Below are 24,797 nucleotides of genomic sequence, written 5' to 3' on the forward strand. Positions count from 1 at the left end.
TTCAGGCTAGCTTACTTATCAATGATGATGTAAATAATAAACCAAATTATTACAAATGCATTCAAATATATTCAAAAAGAAACCAAATTCGGAACCAAATTATGCATTTATTATTTACATAATCATCCAACCTGTCATGGATACTCAACATTACTTATCAAGCTAAGATATATATCAGGCTACCTTTGTAATCCATTGATCCAGCGTTACGTGGGACGGTGGCAGCAAAGTCAGCGCTCCGACGCCGCCATCAGAGTCGCTGTCGTGCCTAAACCCATCAAATGAGCCGAGCCAGCCGCCGTCATATCCCAATCAACCAAATAGCAGAGCCGCCGCCGTCATATCAAAACCCACCGATTGAGCCGAGACGCTGTCATATCCCAACGCACCAAATGCAATCGGCCGAGCTGCCACAATCGCTCGCTCGGTGCCGCAGCGTTAGCCCAACTTTGTAGCGTTTAAATTGCGTCTCCAATTATCAGCCATCCATGCTGCCGATGTCTGAGGCATAACCAACACTAAGTAGGAGCAGTGTGCCCTACCATCCTGTGTCTGACCAGTCTGCCCCACCAGTCTGTCACACCCGTCAGTCTGTCCCACCACTGTGTCCCACCAGTCTGTGTAACACCAGTCTGCATGTCCGATCAGTTCGTGTCTGGCAAGTCTGTGTCCCACCAGTCCCGCCAACCAGTCTGTGTCCGATCAGTCTCTGCCCCACCAGTCTCTGCCCGACCCGGCGTCAGTCCCATCCGACTCGGAGCAGTCGAGTCCCGTCCACCGCCGCTTTATCCCGGCACGCCTCGTAACTCAGCCCGTGGTCGGCCGGTCGGCTCTAACCGGCTGCATCGCAGGCGACTGGGACGGCACGCCTGAATGGCTCATTCGGCGGCATTGGCCGGCCGGCTGGCGGTCGGTGGTCTCATGACCGCCCCGTGCCACTGGAGAGGCCCACCATCCGGCTCCAGATGACAGGGCGGCCGGCGGGCCATTTGCGCCACTTGGAAGCGGCTGAAGGGTCGCCTGATTACTGCGGCGCTGCCGGTCGCGAGGGCGCAGATACCGCGCAACGAGGCACGTCGGCTCCATGTCCGACCCAAACTGCTGGAGGTGAAATTGATACCTAATGGAAAAATAACGTCCGGTCGGGACGAGTCGTTTGGCGGTTCCGCAATGAGCACTCTACCTCGAGTGGGTAGGCCACAATCTACTGTGCAAACCAGGGGCCCGTGATTTTTGATGACTTCTCTCCAACGCTCTCCAACTTTTTGATGACCTCTGTTGACCGAAACGAATTTGCATTGAATTTGGATTGTCATATGCTTATACATCTAATAGTATAGGCTGTCTTGACCTAAAACAAGCAGTAAGTAGACATTGAGCTTATTTACAGGCCTGCAATGGCGCGGGATGTTATTTCACGGGACCGTGTTACGATGCATGTATCGCTTTATGCCGGGTCCATTTGTCGCCGTTTAGCAGTACTGGGCGGCCGGCCTCTCCGCCAGTACGGAGAGCCAGCACGCGCCGCACTGAGGCGGTGCTGCCGACCCAACTCGGCTGAGTGCGGGGGCAGGGACGGGGCGACTAACTGGTGGTGTGCGGAGCTGTAAAACATTATAACGGCGGCCAAAGCAGACAGAGAATATGAGCTGTCTCGCATAAATAACAGTTATAACCCTAAATGAAAAATGAGATGCATGCGGCGCATATATATGTAACTATGTTCCAGTTACGTAACAGCATGATATAACGATTACATAGTTGGCGGTAACACCAAAATGATCTTACGTAAGATGTAAAATATCACATACCTACGCCTAATATGCCTAAATGATGAACATCCGAGAGTACGGTTGAGAAAAGGAAAACTAAGTTTGCTGTGTACCTATACCACCATGCAAGTGAAACAGGATAGCAGTAATCCCGTCATGGTAAAATTAATATTCATGTAAATTGTAAAATTACAACAAAAAATACAGCTTGTAGTGAGGTTAATGAGTCTCGAAGGAGCTTAAATGTCATGCTAAGGGGAAGGCATTGTCTTATCTGCATCATGCATGGAAGCATTCTCCCATCCCACCGATTACCTCCAGGGCCATCCCCCCCCCCGTCCGACGCGAGTAGCTCCAGTCACATCATGTAACCAGTGCGGTCAGGTGACCGTTAGCGGGGCTGAGTGGCCTGTCCACTGTACACCGTCCACTGTCCACTGTCCAGTGTCCATGTGACGGCCTCAGCCCCGGCCACTCAACAGGATGTCCGTCCAGATCAAATTTATACCATCACTTCGGCTCTTTGATAGTCTCTTTACAGAACAAAACAAAACAAACCTGGAAGCATCGTTTTATAACTTGCAGCGCACTTTACGAACAAGAATCCAGCCGATACCGCAGAAGATTTCTCAATTTGACAAACCATTTTGAAGCTAATAGACTTATCGGGTAATTATCTGACTTGCTAGCAACATGTGTTTGCACAGCATTCCAAGTGCCATTGAATTCAATCCGCGATATGACGCAGCCAATTTCAGATTTCTTCAGGCATTTAATTTGAAGTGCAGGTGAACCCCAGACGCCCCACCCGTTCCGGAGCAGAAGTCCCGTTGGTAGGGACATTTCCCGGGGCCCCACAGCAGCGGCCGCCCACCCTGCGAGTGAGTATCGACTGCCGCGGTGGCCGGCAGAAGGGATACGGGCCGGTACCACGCCCCGGCGCACACCCGCATTGTAGCCGCTCGGCCGGATTGGCGGCGGAAACGACCAGCGCTCTTGTAGCTGAGCTAATAGCGTCATCCACCAATGTGTTACGGCGGGGCATTGTGGACCCGCGCCCGGCCAGGACCCTCACACTGGTAAGCATGGGAACAAAAGAGCCGATTTTCCTAAAACAGCTCAGCTCAGTTTATCAACAAAAAAATGATGCTAAAAATGCGCGGTGCCTCTCGAGAGCTCTATCGTATAAATGGTCCTAAAGTACAATTATACGTGACATAACCTCTAAAGCTGATGTGCCGTTGAAAATCGGTGTAATATTTAGGGCATCACCGCTTGGAGCATCGGTGCAATCAAAGACAGTGTCTTGTTTGCTGTGCTTTATACCTACTTGCAAATGAAGTGTTTTAGTCGAAATGCGTTTACATGTAGTTTGTTTTGCTTTCACACAGTCAGCTAATGCGTGGAATTGTCTGGCAGTTCGCGCCAACGGGGCAGAAACTTGACAATTGGCTCCACATTTATAAGTTCCCGTATCCCGTACGCCACGTCCCAAGTTATATCGTGTCAGGCGAAGGCTTTAAAATTGATCACAGAATAGTACAGCCAAGCCGGGCAAAACAGTCGACTGCGGCGGTGCTATTATTGTTCACGGATGTCATATTGAACTCAAATACTAGCGAACTATCACTTTCAGCTACATCAGATTCAGAATGCATCCGTGTAGGGAAAATAAAGCAACGATAACGCACACCAACGCCCGGAATATTCAGAGTTAGTTTTTCTTCTCGCCTTTCCGGCAGCACACAATTATTATTAGTTATACCTAACGCTGCCATCACAGCGCCTCGCTGAAATAGCCAATGATAAAAGCGAGTGTTTGCCTTTTCGAGCGAATTTGCTCGCCCCGCCGAGTGCACCACCCACATTTGGCGCAATACCCTGATAAGCTCGATAATGAGCTCAGGTTGCTAGGGCAGGGTCAATTTCATATCAAAGCATCACTTGACTCGCGCGAGAAAAACGATCCCAAAAGTGGATACCAATTAGAAGCACATGCGGCATGACAAAAACTAATAGCGAATGTGTAGCAGGAGGCAGGTAATTATGCTGAAGCCAACTTAATTAAGCATTAATAGAGACTAAAATAGATCCATTATGATTATATAGACCAATTACAAGTCGCAGCAGAGCAACAGGTGGGCAGGAATAAGGAAGTTAACGGAAACAACGACCTTAGACGTCTATTTACCTCTACATAGGTGTGTAGAGGTCTATGTAACGTCTGAATAAGTATATGTGCGTATGACTGCTAGCTTTGTCATCAGTTTGGAACCACACAAAAACACATTTCCTTATACATTCTGCTCTAGTACTTATACAATGTACATGCTTCTATTACTATGCCCAACTCGAGCTCCCTCAGAACAGAAGGGAGCTCTCACTCAGCTCCTACAAACATGTGCAGTATGCACCGTATTTACAACATGGTAAAACACCTTAAGTTGATTTTTTTTATGTCCACAGAACAGCATGTAAAATATTAGCTGATGCTTGCTTGATGCCCAATGATGCTTCACGTTTATCCTCCAACAGAACTGTTGTGATGATGTACGGGATACGAGGCACAAGGTATGAGGTTCAAGAGCCGTTGGATGAAGTGAAGTGTCAATTAAAACATGCCAAAACATAATAAAAACTCCATTATATCACAAGGTCATCCCCTGTAGTATAAGCCAGGTCACACTAAAAATATGACAGGCAGGGTCTGAAAATTCGCATACCTCTGTAAACATAATAAACGCGCTCTAAGAAACAAATGCGTGACTAATACCTACTTTCGATCACACAGTCAACTTATGGAAATGGCCTCTTTCCCTTCCCTTCCCCGAGTTCTATGGTAGCACAGCTGACCGTGTCACGGCCAAATCAACCCGGCCGACCTACCGAGGTATGCCATCTCAGGGCCCTGAACCGCAGACACCTCCCCCAATATGACAGTGCGGCGGAGGCGCCTGCCGTGCCGCGGACCGTCTGCCCTGCCCAGCCGGTGGCCGGCACTGTCACCGTTTCTCGGCCGGGCCCATCCAATACCGGCGGTGACTGCGCCCGCCACCGGCCCTGCCGGCTTCTACGGCCAACTGGCCGCGCGCCGGACGCTCCTAGCGAGGTTTGTGAGCGGTCCGGCGCTCCCAGCGTAGTTAACCGAGTGGTACGGCGTTCCTACCGACGTCTGTGAGTAGCGCGGTTCTTACCGTGGTCGGTGAGCGGCCCGAAGCTCCTAGGGTGGTGGGTGAGCGACGCGTTTCTCACCGTGGTGGGTGAGAGCGGCGCGGTTCTTACCGTGGTCTGTGAGTAGCGCGGTTCTTACCGTGGTCGGTTAGCAGTGCGATTCTTACCATGGTCTGTGAGAGCGGTGCGTTTCTTACCGTGGTCGGTGAGCGGTGCCGTCCTTACCGTGGTGTGTGAGAAGCGCGGTTTTTACCGTGTCTTGTGAGTAGTGCAGGTCTTACGGGTCTTACCGTGGTCGGTGAGCGGTGCGGTTCTTACCGTGGTCGGTTAGCAGTGCGTTTCTTACCGTGGTCTGTGAGAGCGGTGCGTTTCTTACCGTGGTTGGTTAGCAGTGCAGTTCTTACCGTGGTCGGTTAGCAGTGCGGTTCTTACCGTGGTCGGTTAGCAGTGCGTCTCTTACCGTGGTAGGTGAGCGGTGCGTCTCGGCAAACGGTGAGCCCGGGGAGTGAGAGAACTGCGCCAGACCTCCGGACGCTGACGCGGCGCCGTTGGTCGCCCGGCCTGTGGACAGGGCGGGCAGAGCGGGGTCAGGTCACACGGGGACCGTGAGGGGTCGGGTCACAGAATGACGGATCATACGGACCGGACCACATGAAGGTAGCTCATACAAGGTCGAGCCATAAATAAACCCAGCCGGCCGAAGGTTGTTGCCGGGCTGGACGGAGCGCCCGCACCCGCACCCGCACGCATTACACGGTATCGCGGCCGAGCGGTGGCCGACTGTCTCAGTCAGGCGGGCCAGGCCAGTCGGTCTCCACCGGCCAGTGTCGCCAGTACCATTCCTCACTGTCCGAACAGTCGGCGACAGGCGCGGCCCGGGCTGACAGCCAGTTAAAGTAATTGACAGTCGGGCCAGCCTCGCAGTCGTACGTCACTGGGGCGGTGACGATGGCGGCTGGATGGCGCGCGTACACAGTGGGGACAGCCGATCGGTACAGCGCAAACTTGTTCCGACACCGGCCTCTATTGTTATCCGGTCAAACCAGCCAGTGTGAGGTTAACTTGATGCGAGTCTGCATGGTAATTTATACGGTACAGGCTTACAGTATTAGCTGGCTTTACAGTGATATTTACTGCACTATGCTGAGCGAAATGGATTTGAAACATCTGGCAAAATAGTATTCCCATTTAAAGAAGGGCAATAAATTATGAAAGAGAACGTAAAATGCCTTGCCATTGGGAAACGTGTAAACAATAGTTATGGCAGCACATTGAATTTGAGCATCGAACTGGACCGAAATACCAAAACAAGGTGTGTAAGAGCTTTCCAAGGGTACGTACATAATGAACCTGCTTCGAAGTGCTAGGATATGAGGCAATGCCACCGTCACTTGAATGGCAAATATTGCAGCAGTTAAGCTCCACAGCATTAAATAATAGTCGGATTTCCCTAGCATTTACTAAGGCCGCAGGAAATAGCAAAGTCGAAAGCCACAAACAGGAAATGCTGATTGAAATTCTGCTGGGTATGAGAGACACCGTTCCCTTCTCTCCGTGAGATGCGAAGATCACCCGGCTCATCTGTAAAAGTTTCTGTGAATATGGCTCGCTCGGTGCGCGACAAGAGGAGAGAGACTCGGGATGTGAACCCGTGGCTGCTTCGCCATGATAACGCAGAGGCTTACAGTGGCCGAAAACCGGATATTCTAGTCTGGCCTGGGAGAAGAGCGCAGTGGCGGAGCAGCTCTCCTGCTGGCCACTCTCCGTGCGACCTTTTGCCTTGCTCAAGGGATTATCAAAGGACGCGTTTAATTGAGGACGTGGACTCGGTCAAAAATAGCCCACGGAGGTTGTTGAAGAGCGCCCCTCCTAGGAGGACCGTCGAGTGAGAAAACGAACACCCAGCCGCCGCAGCCCTCATCATTCGAACGTCAAAGCTGGCACTTTACTAATACAACTGCGTCATGCGTGGGCAAGCAGTAGTTGATGCATACAAACAAGTCAGAGACGCGTTGAAATTAGATAAACAATGTTACGCGTATGAGGCAGGTAATGAGCCCCATCACGCAGTTGCTCCAGTGCGCTTGCAACAGTCTCGCTTTCCAGGCTGTGCAATTACAAACAAGGCCAACACATAGCCTCAATCACACGCAGTCAACAGCAATAAATACGGCATCTATATTACTATTTGAGGTGACGTAGTTTCTGTCTGTAACCGAGGTCGCGACATGGTGCTACGTAGCGCGGGTTACAGATCACACCGTTGCACCTACCGCGCTGAAGTTTGCGCAACTCATAGAACAAGGATGGACAACGTGCCTTTGAGCGGTCTCGGCTCGATCGGGTCGATAGCGAGCGCGTGGCGCGGGCCCAAAAAATGCAAATTCGCGTCATAGACTTTACATGTATAAATCGGCTTGCAAAAACGGGAGAAAATGGGTAAATTTGCCCGACACGGGTCCGGTCCCGGTGCAATATCTCGGTAACCGTGGGCCCGACCGGTACGGGGAAAACAGCATCGTGTAGAGAATCGAACGGGCTATCGAGTGGTGTGCGGTGCAGGGGTTGGCACGCGCCACGTGCACCGGGGAGGACACTTTCTTTTGAAAAATGGACGTTTTGGACGGATTTTGGAATTTATATTAATTTCAGGTGATCGTCAGACGGAATGAGCTGAAACAGCGCCTATTAGCAATAAAAATGTACCGTCTCTCATGGAAAAATTGTGAAAAGCTAATTGATCAAAAACAATGTGGAAAAAATCGCTGAATGAAATGGTATTTGTCCAAAATGTGCCACTAAATAATTACACGGATTTTGCTGCTTAACCTGATACGTTTGACGATTGAAAATGCTATCATTGGAAAGAGCATTCAATTCTCTCCAAGATCCAATCATCACGTTTGCATGACAAGCAACAGTATTCTTAAAAATATAAATGTTTCAAACCTCTGCAAAACGATTTTTAGTGAATATTATCTACGCCTTTAATTTGTCATAAAACTACGCGCCTAAATTATAAAGCACATTTGACAGATTCTGAAGTGGAAAGCATGCTTATCAGACACGGGCACCTCGATGCGGTGGATACTTTTTCCACAAACCAAAACGTTTAGCCGTCAAAAAGCAATCGACCGAAATGGATAGATAACCCAACCGACACAAGAACAACCGAACACCCGCCGATCGAAAATATCCCTTTTCGCGTTGCGGAGCACGCGGGTCACCCTAGTACATAGCTATTACCCGACTTAATTAGCTACATCGGTAATTGTGATTTATCGTATTTACTGTCCGCCAAAATAAGCTCAGACAGACTGCAATGAATGAGAGATGTGGCCATTAACACGGTGTTCGGCCTGTTTGCTATATGTGGCATATGATGATTTGTGCGGGGGATAGACTTCATGACTTCATACTTCAACGCACAACTTTACCGCGCTCAGTTTGAAAAAAAACTGTTTTCGTGTTAAGCAACGACAGGTGACTAATCGCAAGGCACAGTGGAAAACACTCATATGACTTCCTACGTGGACAGTAGACTACTAAGCACCACTTATAAGTGCATATCTGATGCGTCGAGCAGTTCCCCTCCCCCTCCCCGTTAACGGACTGATCAGCCTCTGTCAGTGACCCGTCGTCCATTTGTCCTCACCCGCTCCGGCGGCGGCAGCGGCCACCGTCTGGCCCGTCTGCCCGAACTTGAGTCGCAGGCCGTGGCTGATGTTCATCAGGCTGAAGGGCGGCATCTTGTAGCCGCGGCCGGCTGAGCAGCGCAGTGCCAGACCTCCCTCGAACGGCTCGTCGTACAGCACCTCGTACAGCACGTCCGCCGGCTCGGCCGCCTCGCGGATACCTGGTGTCAGAGAGGGGAGGGGTGTCACAGATACAGCACCTCGTACAGCACGTCCGCCGGCTCGGCCGCCTCGCGGATACCTGCCATCAGAGTAAGGATGTCATAGACACAGCATCCAGCGTCTTTCGGCTCAGCAGTCCGCGGAAACCTGCCGTCGGAGAGAAGAAAGTGTCACAGGCTCAGCACTCAGCAGTCTCGCATAACCTTGTCGTAAGGACCGGGGGAGTTGTCACTGGCTCGACAGTCTTGCGAATACCTGCCGCCAGAGACAGATATCGGTGCTTACCACACGCATAGCTCCCGCGGGGGAAAACTCGATACACGCAGACATGAGATGACACAGGTGATACACATGGCACACTACAATGTCTCCTGTGGCCTCCGTGGCACGCTGCGCTGCGGGACTTATTACCACGCCGCGTTCATACGTCACAGCGAGTCTGAGCGCACCGCGCCCCCTCGGCGTGCTTCCACCGCTGCCATCCTACATAAGCCGAGTGCCCGCGGCCGCATATGAGCCCACAACGGGCAGCTCAGAGGGCCCGCCGTCCCCCGGGGACCCCCCAGAATGGCCGGCTCCCAGTGGGACAGGCGCCGTACCGGCATCGATCCAGAGGTGACCATCGTCCCGGGACGGAGCACGCCGCACACACTTGTAACGCAAACACAAACACGCAAACACACACAGTGGACATAATGGCGAGGGTGCGGAAACACCCATCGAGGTGTGTGCCTAGCTATTGTGGATGTTACCGGCATCAGGAAAAAGTGTGTTTATAATCTGGGTGGTTCTTTGTGTGTGGCATGGTCACTAAATACCACCAATCGAATATAGAAGTGCATCAACTTTATGACAGCATTTCATCAGCATTAAAACTCCATTGAATCAATGGCTGCGCCGGCAGGTAAAACCCGACGAAACCCGCCACAAAGCTCGCCCACCACATCATGTGGGTGCCGCTGAGCTGCTGCGCGCCGTGCGGAGCCCGGGCTGTCTGCCGCTGTTACTGGCCGGCCAACTGACCGACCGGCCGCCAACTGACGCTGACCGATGGAGCCCAGGCCAGACGCCGACATCTATCGGCCTTAAACGATCGAGGCACTGGCTCCGTGCCCCCGCCAGCCCATACACTCCCAACAGAGTCATTATTGGACAATAAATAATGAACCACCATCTATTCCGCGCCGGGCAGTTGAAATACGTGATACCGCCAAATGAATGGCATGCATAAACCAGGGCTCATGCTCCTTTAGAATTTTATTGGCACTGAATTCAGCTACGGTTCCAATTACTTAGTAGCGCGTTTCAATAAAAACGCGAGCATTACATTCTGTGTCAGCGGTTTTATATGATGAAAAGAACATAAAAACTCCGGCATTTTCAATGCTGGCGCTGTGACAAAATGATAAGAGACCAATACCATCTCAACCCGCATCGCAACAGTAAAACGATAATTACGCTTTTCAGCCGGGCGGCCGAAGGAGCTCGTTGGCGCCCCTCCCATCCCCCCGAACCGATAAATTCGGCGCAGCGGCAATGAATTGCGCTTCGATGACCGGTCGGCGTGGCAGGCTGTATTTCAGCGGGGGCTGTATTTTATCCCGGCGGCCGGTGGCGACGCCGTCGGGCCACCGGCTCCCTATCGGCCGATTGTGGCCGGCGGGAGGCGATTTTCCGCGCCGCAGCGCCCGCCGGCCGTCCATACTCCATAGTGCGCGGACAGAGGCCGCAGTGGACTATACGCTGCCGGCCCACTGCGCGGTCCGCAGCCGACCGGCCCAATGGCCTCTGAACGACCCGACTCCCAAATCGATAGCTTATCATGTGTGAAGAAAATATCCCACCTATAGAGCTAAGTCTCAGGGGACATTTTAGTTTTATTATAGCACCAGTAGGAATATATTATGCGAGAAAAAGTGGTGAGATTTCATTAATGCATTTTGATTTTGGAGTATAGTCTTCTTAGTACTACTCAGGTCTGATACCAACCGAAATCTGTGTACTTTCGCACACCACATGGGCCATGGCCCATGGCTATCCAATATCCACGGAGCCTGTAAGGGGTCAGGATGGTCACAGGCGGGTCAATGGATGGTCACAGGCGGGCCAATGGATGGTCACAGGCGGGCCAATGGATGGTCACAGGCGGGCCAATGGATGGTCACAGGCGGGCCAATGGATGGTCACAGGCGGGCCAATGGATGGTCACAGGCGGGCCAATGGATGGTTACAGGCGGGCCAATGGATGGTCACAGGCGGGCCAATGGATGGTCACAGGCGGGCCAATGGATGGTCACAGGCGGGCCAATGGATGGCGACGGTGTGTCCTCGCGGCAGCGCAAAACGGCCAATGCATTTACAACCGGAGCCTTACCATCGTCTCGGATCATATGAAGGTTTTCACTTCACTACAAGCAAAAAGAAAAAAACATGACCAGAGATCACAGAGCAGGAACGCCACAATATTGATTTGACCCGCTGGTAACTGGCAAGGGCAAGAGTTAAAAATCTAACCACAGCTCCACGGTGGGGAGTTATGAGACTGATCAGTACCTGCTTTCAGGCAGTAATAAGAGAATCCCGTCTATAAGAAGGGCTCCAGAAAGAGTCCCGACAACTATAGGCCTGTGTCGCTGTTACCGATCTGTGGAAAGGTTTTGGAAAAGGTGGTTTCGGAGAGCTTGTTACCCGCCTGCTTACCTGCCCTGCCATCCTCCCAACACGGCTTCCTTCCAAACCGATCCTGCGTCTCCAACCTATCCTGTTTCCTTGATCACTGCTGGTCCTCGATTGCGAGAGGAAGCAGACTGACGCAGTCTATACTGACTACTCTTCAGCTTTCACAAGCGTGAACCACACCCTACTCTTGCACAAGCTGCATCACTCCTTTGGCATATCTGGTGTCGCCTATGACTGGCTCTGCTCCTATCTCAGGAACCGGACACAGCGAGTAGTCCTCAATGGGAAACGCTCACAGTGGATTCCTGTCCAGTCGGGCGTCCCAGAGGGCAGCATCCTGGGCCCCTTACTGTTTGCGTGCTATGTGGCCGATATACCTACCTCACCACATTGAGACCAACTGCATTGCTTATGCTGATGATCTCAAGCCTTACCACCGCATCAGCAGTCCCGCCGATGTCCTTTCCCTGCAGGCTGACCTTGACCGCCTCCACCTCTGGTCGAACACGTGGAGACTTCGTCTTAACCCATCTAAGTGCAAATTCATTTCTTTTACCCTTCGTACGTCACCTGTTGACGCTGTGTACAACTTGGATGGCCATTCGCTTGACAGGTGTAGTCAGATCCGTGATCTAGGCGTAATATTAGACTCCAAGCTCACGTTTTGTCATCATGTCGATTACACCATGTCAAAGGCTAATCGGATGCTTGGGCTTCTCATGAGGAGCATGCAGATGCCGGACTGTCCTCGTGCGGCACGCTTCGAGTACAAAGCGATGTTGAGCGTTTTTAACGCGCATGTCAGGTCCGTCCTCCAGTACGGTAGCGTGGTTTGGAGTGGGGCCGCCGTAACCCATCTTGCACGATTGGAACGGCTACAGCACCGCTTCCTTATGTGGCTAGCGGCGAAGACCCAGAGACGCTGTCCCTCTCTAGACTATCGTGCCTTACTGCAGCATTTTAACACTGATTCCATTAAAGCTCGCCTCGTTCATGCCGATATCATGTTATTGTACAGTGTGCTTCACCATCGCATTGACAGTGCTCACCTGGTCTACATGTTTGGTTTGAGTGTACCGGGGAGGCGCAACCGTCGCACCGGCCTTTTTCACATTCCATTCGGGAGAGTGAGCACTGTTAAGAACAGCTTGACCGCGCGCATCCCTCTTGTGTGCAACGAATTCCTGACGCATAGTCCCTCCGTAGACTTTTACCACCCGTCTGCATCATTTCGGAGTGAGGCTTTGACGTACGCCCGTACTCTGGGCAGCTACATTGGCTGATTGAATACCTACACTACAGCCTCTGTTTTCAGTTTTATGCATGTGTTCGTGCATTTTGTCGATTTTCTTTTTAGTTATGTGACTGCATCCGTAAGTGGGCTCTTTGTGCCTGTGGGTGTCTTGGTGATAATAAACAAATAAACAGTGATACCCGTGATTCAGCGGCGATTACCGTGATTTCCACTCCGATCAAGCTGATTGTCCAGCTCTGGTTCCATTCGCGCCTAGCAAAGCCGCTAATTGGTGCATACTGCTGCGTTCGGTGATCCCCCATTCAGGCTAATGTCAAACCGTGTTCAGGTTACACGTCCCCTTCGATGATAATTCCACCTCTATCCATTGATTAGTGGCTACTAGCTTAATTGAATCGCCTCATTTAATCGCATTGTCGTTAGATATTAGAACATGGTGGTGATTCCGTGTTCAGCCCTTTGTTGATGAATACTCACTGACCGGTAACCATGACAACTAAATGCGTCACTAACGCTGGATGCCCCTCAGCGGCGGTTCCGCGAGGTAATTCCATAGAAATATATTACTATGCTTCCATAGCACAGATTCAGATGCTAATGGGTCACCGATGACCGATGGTCAACTGTGACAGTGCCTGGAACATATCAGGAATGGCCAATGCCCCCCCCCCCGAACCAGCCCTTCCGCAGTCCCCCACTCTAGCCTCATCCCTCCTGAACCCCTCCCGTGCCACCCCCTCCCCCTGAACCCCTCCGAGACCCACCCCGCGCGGCCGGCCCGCTCCGCGGAGGGTCATCCCTCGCGGCGGACTCCTCTATCGTCCGCTAATGACCGCCCGGATTGATGTTTGCTCGACGCGCGACAGGAGTGCGTCTCCGAGACGGTACCGTTAGCCGAGAGACGCGCAGGGATCCTCACATCCGTATACGTCGCCGGCGGTCGTTATATCGCAGACGGACGAGCCGCGTGACAGACGGTGCATACGAGGGGCGTTCAAAAAGTTCCCGGCCCAAACATGAAGGAGTTGGAATTTCGGCCTGCAACGCGGTGTGTTCAATGATGTGTTATTGGGATGTCCACTTACGTAGCCATTAACCAATGCCCTGTGATTGGTTCAGGCTGCTAATTAATCGTAACATAGTTTGCCATTCCCGGTCAGAATGGGCGACGCCCAGAAGAGAACAGTGATTTGGTTCATGCATTGCAGAAAAATGCACTAAATGTTATTCACGAAAAGCCAGTGCCAACACATGTTGAGGTCTGTCTTTCTTACAGTAGCGTCAAAAAGTGGGCATCTCTGTTCAATTTTGGTCAACAGATCATTAATGGTCACCCCCGCAGTGGCCAGCCCTCAACAGCATTGACTCAAGAAAATATAAAAAATAGGCACTTCTTTGTGAAAAATGACAAATGTTCTGGTCTGGAACAACGCAGCAGAAGCGGAGGTGTCTATAAGGTTCCTCAAAACCATTCTTCGACAGCGTATTAATATGTTTAAGATCTTTGCAAGATGCATCCCCCGTTTGCTGACTCCAGAGGAAAGGCAAACTCGAAAGGAGGCGTAACGCGAAAATTTTGGTCCCTATATCGAAGATCCAAAAGAGTTCATTGAACTACTTGTTACCGTGGAGGGATTGTGGGTGTCACACGTTGACCCTAAGGGCGCGACCGAGTTGCACAAGTGGAAGCACACTGAGAAAAGGCCACCAAATGTGTGCGACGTGTTTAAGTCAGACGGCAGGGTGACAGTGGTTGCATTTTGGGAGCCTGGCGGGGCTCTGCTCGTCAACTTTCTAAAACAGGGGCGCACAATTAATGATGAATACTACACCTTCCTTCGATAACAGTAGCGAGCAGCAGCTATCAAGGAGAGACTAGGGAAGCTGACTAAAAGTGTGCGCCTGATCCAGGACCACGCACCAGCACACGTGAGCAGGGTGACGATCAGCGAAGCAGTGAGCTCTGGCCTCGAGTTGTTGTCACAGCCACTTTTTTCTCCGTACCTTGCGTTGCCACCTCTTCAGCAACATAAGGAAATTGCTTAGCAGTGGCAACTTCGCTGACAGCAAGGAGACAAAAGCAGCCGTCTTGGACGTGCCAGATGCGTCCAAACCCCACTTGGCTATGGAGGCCCAGGGGCCTCTCACGAAGCGCTGCGCGAAATGTTTTTGTCTTAACGTTGGTTATTTGACTAAATGAACATTTTTGGTCTAATAAGTCGACATCGTATCTCTGCTCCTTCATGGTCGGGCCGAGAACTTTTTGAACGCCCCTCGTATAGATACCACCAACCGATCACTACGGTCAGGTCCACGGCACGATCACTGGGCTCAGCCAGTGGACCGATCCAATGCACCGACAACCGTCTAATGACAGATTACTTGTTCACGCTGAGCGGATATCAAATGCAAGTAGGAGTCCTTGTTCGCACCATTCTCACACGTCGTCAAACAAGAAAAGAATCAAGTCTTGTACTTAAAAACAGTGCCAGACTCCGCTAAGCCACCACGAAACTGCGACACCAAACCATCCCCAGAAGGCCCGAAAATCGCCGGTACGGAGCACCCCCCCCCCCCGTTCCCGCCGGAGCGCCCGTCACCCTCCCCCCTCCCCACCGCCGCCGCCGCCACTCACCGATGACGGTTCCCTTGGCGCCGAGTGGCACGCTGAAGCCCTCACGCACGTTGATTACCCGATCATAGAGCTGGTAGGTGGCCTCGGGGTCGGGAGGAGCGCTGCCGCCAATCTGACTGGGCTGTGGACAGACAGAGGACAGAAACCGCAGGGTTAGCTCAACCCATTTATTGTTGACGTTGTGAACAAACTAGAAGAGCAAAAGTACAACGAATGGGAGCGGTGTAAAAACAAAACCAGTCAGCAACTCGACGAACAGATGAACGAACAGATGGATAGACAGAGAAGCGAACGAACGACAGGAGTCAGCACAAGTCCAATCCAGCCACTGCAGTCAAAACACACAGAGACACAGGGGAGCGGCAAAAACAGTGACCCGGGCTGCCAAACTAGGGAACGGCCGGCCGGAGACAGCACACGGGGAGGCGACGCAAAATGGAAAACAGGATACAACTAGACGAGTCGACAACATGGCCGCGACCGGCCACGAAACACGAGATCGTAGAACTGAGCTGGCTATAGCGTGTGGCGTGAGATGAAACATTATGATACTTTTATTTTGTACATTTCTTCAGAATAGACTTTAGTATAATCAATCTTATTGATAGTAATGCCTGTACAACGCACAGTGCACAGTAAGATTAAATTTCACGAGATCAACAACATGGGTACTAATGCGGATCCAATTACAACGCGCACGTATTAGATGTTTGATACCGTAACCAAATCATATCTGGTGCCAGCGCAATGTCAGGACACCGAACAAAATACATCAAAACAGCGCCAGGAAACTTATGAGTTTGCTCAAGCCACGCAGGCGAACAGCAAACATCAAATAAAGCTGGCTGAACATTTGTGTTCAATTGTCGGAAGTGATTTACACCAAATGAATAACCCGCAAGATATGTCAGCATATTACGGTTATGTTGCATGACTAAATTTTCGCGAATGCTGCAATTATGGTTTCAAATGTTTAAGTACCTACCTTAACCCGCGCCGTGCTGGGGGGGGGGCGTTTTTACGCCCCCCCTCAGGTTTTTCGCAAATATCTCAAAAACGGCGGCGCGCAGCGCCGCCGTTTTTGGTACACGTGTTCCTACATCATTTCCGCACATGTTGTGAAAATTTCAGACCTAGGTCGTTCAAGGTCAGGTCACCAGGTCACGTCAAGTGACCTTACCTCAGAAAAAGTTCAAAGGCTCGCTATAGCTACACCGACTGAACGATCACTTTGAAACTTTCAGCGATTGATATGAGTAACAGTATGTATAAAATGTATATCTCGGATTTTTGATATCTGTGACCTAAGGTCAGGTCAATTTTGCGACCTCTCCATTATAAGTCAATGGGAGAAAATTGAAATGCGCCTCTTTTGGACGAATATCGTTCAAAACGCTCTCAAACATCGGTTCATAGGTAAACATGACACACTGAATAGGAAAAATGCACCTGTGACCCCTCTGTGTGCCCCTGAGGTCATCTCAGGTCATGAACGGTCGCCAGCAGTTTTTTGGCTATAACTTTTGATAGAGACGTGCTAGAGCGGTGAAAACACGTCAGATGTGTTCAGCTCGACGATACGGATCGACTGATATGCAACATGACCCTTTTCGGTCAGGTCATGACCTTGACCTGAGGTCAAATTTTCAAAATGACCTTTCAAGGTCAACGAATAGTTCATTCGACGCGTCTCGACGAGAGAAACACGATGCTGGCAAAAGTAATGTCATGGCGCTTATGAGTCAAAAGTTATTGACGAAAAAACGTTTTTCGTAAAAACGGCTATTTTTGGAGTTTTTGCCCTCTGGAGGCTAAACCGTTGACCTGAGGTCAAATCTGAGGACATTACTCAGAAAGGTCTGTAAAAGGGCTATCGAATGCGCTTTTCCGCGGCGCTGTAGCTCTATCGGTTCCCGAGATAGCCGTTGGCAGTTTCCAAAATGTTGAAATAGTCAACATTTTACCTTTGGTGACCTCTGGTGACCTGACCTTTGACCTGACCCAAAAAATGACCGAAGTGTTTTCGTCCTTATTTTTGACGCTCTTTCGATTGCCGCTTACCGCGTGTCGCTACGTGGCCCAGGAGCCGAGTTAGACGGGGGGGGCGTGAAAACGCCCCCCCCCAGCACTCGGCGGAAAGTTCAGGCCACCAGCACGGCGCGGGTTAATTAGGTAGGTACTGTATAGTGTATAATGTTGAAACGAGTGGCAACTCTTCATCTTTCAATGATGATAAAATAGTAGCAAAAATGAGTTGATGTTTATGTTGCATGTTGCCAAAATAGGAAACAAAATATCCAAATGATCAATTATAAAACCAAATTTTCATTTCCATCTGGTATGAAGCTACAAATTAAATAAGACAAATGAGCTTCGTCAATGCTCCTTGACCGAGGGGAGTTGACAGTCGGTGTTTTGCGATTTCTCGAAACGCGCTGGCGACAGAGACTTGAAAGTTATCTTTCCTGGCCTTTGATTCAAGATGGATCTCGTAACACAAACCGCATTTTCAGGTCAGCTCAGGTGGTCAGACTTGTGTCATACCTAAGTGAACCTCACCACGATCCTAAAATGTCGAAATGTCGCAACGCCATCAGTGCCAGGAAATCTTCCGCAGGCCGCAGGGAGATGAAACTTACGAGACGTAGTAACCTCCCAAATACTAGCCATCTATTAGCAATTAGGGGCGAAGCGGCGAGGAGTGTTCCACCAAGCTTTCTCCCTCTCCCCCTCCCCCCCGGTATGTAGAAAACCGATAGGTGCGGTTACTAAAGGGTGATTCAACTAGGTATAAACTGTTGACTGTCCTGTTACTGATTATTTGTTTTCTGAAAGTTTAGTAACTGAAAAAATGTCATAAAAATTAGCAATACTGAAACTAAAAATAAAAACCTACAAACAGAAAACTGCTACGTGTTTAATTTCACACCGGAGAAGTTGGCAACATCTCAAGAACATGCAGCTTTTTGCTCTTTTCATAATCGCTTTTCTAGTGACAAAGCATGAGGTTATCAAAATACGGTAGCGACCTTCTCCAGTGTTATTATTATCAATCGTAGCGTCCGGCCCAGCCAATCATGCTGATTTCCGTTTATAAATATTCACAGGTTATTTGCATTGGCCAGTGTCCAGGCAGGCGCCGCGGTTGCCATTTCCCGCTGTGTGTGTCGCCGTCCGGTCGGCCCTCGGCCCCAGCCGGTCTGTCGGACCCGGTCCGGACGGCAGGGGCTCGTCAGAGATCGCCGGCACCCATTACCGGCGCCGCTCCAACCGCCGCCGCCCCGGGGCATTACCGCCCCTCCCCCCCCCCACCCGCCCCATCCCGCCCCGGCAGCCGACCGTGATAACGACAGGCTAACACATTGACGCCGTGATCAAACAAACACTCGGGGGAACCCGGGCGCTGCGCTCGCTTGTGTGTGGTCTGCGCGCGCTGTGTATTTAAGAATCAAATAACGTAATAAATGGTTGTTATGCTTGTTAAGAAAACAAATGTCATCGTGTTCCCTCGGAAATATGTAGTTTACGCCGCATTGCTATTCCCATAGCAGACCATTGTCCAAAGTCTCGCGAATAAAGTTTAGGCATATATTATTTTATAAGCGTACCGAATAGTGCATTCGACCAAAACATTACCTTCAACAAAACATAACTATTCGAGACTAAACAATACATGGTTTCAGACCACCTATGCCCTCCTATATCTCGTATAAGATATTTATTTGCTCGTTCGACCTTGTAAAACGACACGTGACGTTCAAAAACGGATATCCGGTAGGCGTCTATTTACAGAGATGTTCTGCTCCTATATAGCATGTGTCTTTTCGAGAAACTAATGAGAAACGCAGCATCCGACAAGGCACTGAGCTTGATCGTTGCATTTCTTTTTGCCAGGCGGGATCCTATTGAAGTGAATGGCATCGCGTCATACGGAGCAGTCAGAGCTCCGAAAAGCCGCTCTGAAGGGCGCTGCGACGAAACACTTATTTAGTTCACGCCAGATGTCAATGCGAGTCGACCTGCCGCCGTACAACAGCGCCCTTTTTACTTGTTTAAATATTAACCGTGACATTCGCTTCATTGATCTATTAAAAGGCTACGTTTCCACCGACACAGTCTCCGTCTCTTGTCTCTGCACGCCTTCTGTCGTCTCTGTACATCGTCTCTCGTCTCCGTACACCGTCTCTCGTCTCTGTACACAGAGAAAACTGGCTGCGGTAGTCCCCGCTGCTGCCTCTCCCAGTCACCGACGGCTCCTTCCATTATAAAGAGTGCACTCCGCTGCGTTCCCGGAGGCCAGAAAGGACATTGAGTAAAGTACCTACAAAGCTTTAAAATTCTGTGCTCGACATCAGCTGAAACAAATGTCAATAGGCAACGGAACGCGATCCGATTGTTTGGTCTTCAGGTACGTACGTGCGCTACAGCGGATTTGATGTTTGAACGCATCCTCTGATACTCGAGCTATATATCAGTCCCACGCACAAGGGGGAAAAGCTCAAATTATTGAGCGCTCAAAATATTGAGCGTGTGACGTCAGAGGCTCCCATAGGCGTAATGTTGAGGGCTCAAAAAATTGAGCCGTTTCAGGAACACGTTTTGCAAAAGCAACTCGCAACACCTAGGGAGAAATGGCAACACCCTAGGAGAATCACTAATGATGCAAAACAGATTAGGCTTTCATATTTTTCACTGCTCAAGCTTCAATGATTGGGGGAACACCAATTTATAGGTCGAAATCTTACGGCATACCAGAATGACTTAAAAACAGGCCAATATTTATGTCGAAATAAAAGTTATTTTTTGTCCATTCACGTTTTTTACTAGGGTTCTGTTGGAAAGAGCATTTTTCATACTACCGAAAATGATTGCGACTCAATTTCACATTACTCATATCGGAGAATATTTTTCATTTGGCGGCGCCGTTTGTTTATTTCGTCGCGACGTCTCCGGTCGCGTGGTTGTCGTCGTCCTCGTGTTGAAGGTAAGTTTTTATCGTTTTAGTTATATTTAGATGTTAAAAGGTACACTGAAAAGTTTGAATATGCTGTGATTTTAAATTTGGAAACACGTAAACGTCAATCAATTCACGTTTTCCTCGATTTGCGTGCAGATAAGTAACTGTCGACGAAAGTGGCGCCATCCGATATGATGTTTTGAAGGAAGGAGACACAACATATTTACGTGAAAATTTTTGTTTTTTAGTGGTCTAAGTGCTTCAAAGAGGCTGTGAATGTTTTCTTCACACAATTTTTCATTAGGTATGATGAGCTAAAAGGTAGTTTCAGTCTTAACTTTCATATAATTGACATTAAAACATATGATAGTCCACTCCTATCAGTGATTGAGTACCTTGATATTTGGCATTTCTTATTAATTTGAATGTATTCTCTATCCATATGTCCTGATAGTAAGTGACAATACTCTGCCAATATGTTTCCATAGTTTTCACATTCATTTTCCAGTCCTTTACATAACATCACAATTTATAATCAACAAAACTCAACTCCTTCGTTACTTCACAACACTGACAGCATGAGAGACTGACAGTCAACTATTGTGTGTGTGAATGCTGAAACAGGATAGCCACTTTGCTGACTGGCTCATATGAAATAAGATAAAAATGATCCTTTATATCATTTCCATCTGGAGGATCGGAGTCAACGGAAAAGGAAGGCCACTTTCAAGCCTCAAGGTCTAGGCCGCCAGACGTCAGTCATCAGTCACCACCAAATTTATAATAGATTAATTCATTATTATACTTTGAGACCCTTAGGTCACTGGATCGGCATCACATTTTCAGTTTCAATATATAGTTCGTTTTTCTTAAGTTCGACCCTCACTGTAATCGTCTCTTTGAACACAGCACGAGAATTGCTAGCTGAATTACTTAGAAAACTGGCTGGCGCACATTGATTTCACAGACGATTAATTTTACTCAAAATTATTTCTTCCTGGCTCTTATTTCCCAGTCTCCTAGCTCGTAGTTACCTTTATATACAACCCCACAGGGATAGACGTCTTGTCAGAAATTATAACTGAACTGATCAATAGATCGTACGGCGCTTAACAGAACGGTATATCATCGGTGTTTGAAACATATTTGGAAAATATTATTCATGTCTGCAGTACAATGTGCGCTAACCAGTTTTCTTAGTAATTCAGCTAGCAATTCTCGTGCTATGTTCAAAAAGATGTTTACAGTGAGGGTCGAACTTAGAAAAAACGAACTATAGTAAAGGTTTTATTTGTATGATGTGAAATATTTTCCTGATTCAGAATTTAATTATCCCTAGGTACCTGGTAGAGGTTTCGGATTTAATGCTCATTGTTGGTGTGCAGTCAGGATTTTTTGACAGGTCCATATAAGGAATCCTGAGCAATTTTATAGTAAAGTGGCCTCCTTATAAGTTATAATCACCACACATTTTATCAAAACTCAAAAGCATTTGCAGAATTCATTCAATGAAGAATTTTATCAATGTTGCACCCATTTCTTAGACGACCTAGGCTGCATCTTTTTTTTTAGTTCCTGTTGTATGACATATTTTCCATTTTGTTCCACTGCATAAAGAAAAAATCGTTTGAGATCACCAAACAGCTTTTCTTTTTCTGGCAGGTCTGCACAACCAAGCGGTCGCTGGCGAGGACGTCGGCCGTCCCTGTGGGTAAGGTCATCTGCTCAGCCTTTGTGGAGATCAGCAAGACGTCACCAAGATGAAGACTTCGCTGGAGCAGAAGCCGCTGACCTGGGCAGGTCATGCTCGACGGCACGAGCCACAACTTGAACGACTCGGTGACATCAACAACATGGTGGAGCAGGTGAATGAGTTTGGCGACGTGTTGTGCGACTGCAAGAAGGGTTGTCTGCGTGTTCTGGCCGGCGGAGCGGCGACGCTGCGCAGTCTGTGCTGGCGGTGAGCAGCTGGCCGTGGTGACCGCGTGCGCCCACATGCGCCGACAACCTGTGCGGCTTCGACGGCCCCGGGACAGCCCGATGCCGCCCACTATGCGACGCCGACCGCGCACTGTCCGTACGGCCACATGGAGGTGTGCCCGCGCCTTTTGCCCGCACGCCGCTACCTCGCAGCTGGTCTGCAACCACGCCGTCGCCGCCTGTAGCCCAATAACAAAACGGCTGTCTGATAATGCCGCGTGTTCTTTGTGATGTTGCTACTGTGATGGTTGCTACTGCTGGTCTGAGACTCGATGTTTCCATTCGTCCCTTACATGTTAAGGATTTGATAATGATAAGCTTAGTCCGAGCTTAGGTCGTTTATATCATTTGTTATATGGCATATTTTGGATCAAAGCAGTACGACACTGCCTCCTGCTTTTGTGATGTATGCTGGCAAGACGCAGGTTCCGGTCGCAGGTCACCCGGTTCCAATGTGGTCGGGCTGGCATGCGATAATGTGATGTTGTTTTGCTCGTCTCTGGGTTCCACACTTGATGATGTTTGTGAATCTAACCCCACATTGTATAGTATTTTTGTGTGTTTGCGGCCGATGGCCTTGTAAGTTGTAACCGTGGCAATACAGTTTTTCCTGCTATAATTCTCCAATATTCAAGCGTGGGTGGATATCTTTCTGTATTCACGTATTCCCTTCTCCCAGTACAGTCAGAGAATATCAATACAGTATTCATACGGATTATTCAAGCCCTGTATAATTATTTGAGGTGTGCCGAATCCGAAAGGCGACCGATAAAACTACTAGCGGAAAATGTGACATGATGCCATGGGTTTGTGAAAAGTTTAGGTACCACGTAGCATTCAACTTCCTGCATTTCTGTTTCAACTCAGTTTAACGTATTTCAACGAACATAACATCAAAAATGGCAGCCAGTACCGGCTTCACCTGTCACGGAGAACGCTAAAAAAATTGAGTGTAGATGCTGGCCGGCACTCAATTTTTTGAGCGCCAGCTGACTGTCGTCTGTCGTGGCGCTCAATTTATTGAGTATCGCGGTCCCGAACGACAAGTGGCGCTCAAAAAGTTGAGCGTCTTTAGGGCATTTTCTTTCCAAAAACACCGATATAAATTATCACGGCGAGTGTTCGAGAAGAAACCTTGTTGCTCTCTCTTGCCATTGATACCTTATTTGGATACGATATTTGCCGTAGGGTGACGCTAAAGGCATTTTAAAATACCATCGTTTCGCCTATTCCTTCATAATGGGGCCCGCTCAATTTTTTGAGCGCTCAATTTTTTGAGCTTTTCCCCCTTGTGCGTGGGACTGATATACCTCGCCAACAATGTTCGTTCCAACAAATATAGGCATTTAACAGTCCGTCACTGATAGGCAAGCTGTCCGTCACAGAAACTTTAGAGTCAAAATAAGGCAGTATAAACCAGACTTGCTTGTGGATATCCACATCGCGTTCGCAACATATCGGCCTGCCGTGACAGGAATAATTCACCGGCCGGTGCCTGCTCACATCCAGCAACAACAGAGCGAGCCGCCGTCGGCCGGCCGGCCGCCTCCGGAACCCGATCAGACGTCACAGAGCTGGTCTACGGTAAACGGAGCACGGCCCGGAGACGGCGACCGGCCAGCTCCGGCCCACGGCGGCGGCGCCCCTGTGATCGGCCGCCTCCAAATAGTGACACCGGGGTAAACAGGCCGTAAAACAGCGCCGCGCCACGGCCAGCCGCCGGCCGTATAAACCAGACGATGGCAGGGCGTAAAACGGCCGGCACCGCGCGCCCCCCGAGATCAGATTTACACCGTTAACGTTATATCCTGCACGCGAACAAACAAAGCGCAGATTTAGCTTGGCGTGACGGAGTAAAAATGCCGTGGGTAGGTAAGTTGGCATGACATCAATGCTGAAAGCCACTGAAAATCCACATAGCGCTGTGACGAAGTTTATGAGGCGCTGAGCGTTGTGACCGAGAGTATGCTACGCCGGAACATTGTCTTTGTGACGCCGGGACAGTCTTTGCCTTTTTGACATTACATAGACCTTGTGACGCCGGGACCGAACCCGACCGAGCGCAATGATGCGTACAGTATGGAAAGGTCGGTTTGTGAACCTTCAACTCTTCTAAGTTTATTTCCAGCTGAGCGAAGTTTTCGCCGAACGCAGGGACTCTGTCCCGCGCGACGCCAGCCGAGGTCCATTAAATTTTCAGCCACATACAAAGATGGCAGGGGCCGGAGTCCATTAGATTTCCAGCCACGAACAAAGATGGATGATGCTGGGCGTAAAATGCCCTGGGGTTTTGCTGTGTTCCAGCTCCAAAGGAGAACGTCTCCTTGGATTGAAACATGATTCATAGACTAGAAGACTAACTTATTTGAGCCAGCGTCTTATAGCGTTCTCAACACTGACATTAAAACTTTGCCAAGATCATCGCTTTGAGCAATCACTGAGCCGTTTATCGCGTTGTAATGTAAATAAATAAACACCCCACAAGACAAAT

At 49.5% G+C, this 24,797-nt stretch overlaps 1 protein-coding gene across 1 annotated transcript in view; it reads right to left on the minus strand.

Moving 5' to 3' along the window:
• Window positions 1–24,797, minus strand: part of LOC122364087 (5'-3' exoribonuclease 1-like) — an 87,918-nt gene that overhangs the window by 42,110 nt on the left and 21,011 nt on the right. The window contains exons 17-19 of the mRNA XM_043334151.1: window positions 15,370–15,490; window positions 8,599–8,799; window positions 5,404–5,504 (exon numbers count right to left, since the gene is read on the minus strand). Coding sequence (XP_043190086.1) covers window positions 5,404–5,504; window positions 8,599–8,799; window positions 15,370–15,490 — 423 coding nt within the window. The remainder of the gene's footprint in view (window positions 1–5,403; window positions 5,505–8,598; window positions 8,800–15,369; window positions 15,491–24,797) is intronic.

The sequence above is a fragment of the Amphibalanus amphitrite genome, unplaced genomic scaffold (assembly GCF_019059575.1).
Source record: "Amphibalanus amphitrite isolate SeventyFive unplaced genomic scaffold, NRLGWU_Aamphi_draft 000655F_arrow, whole genome shotgun sequence".
In the NCBI taxonomy this organism is placed as follows: Eukaryota; Metazoa; Arthropoda; class Thecostraca; order Balanomorpha; family Balanidae; genus Amphibalanus; species Amphibalanus amphitrite.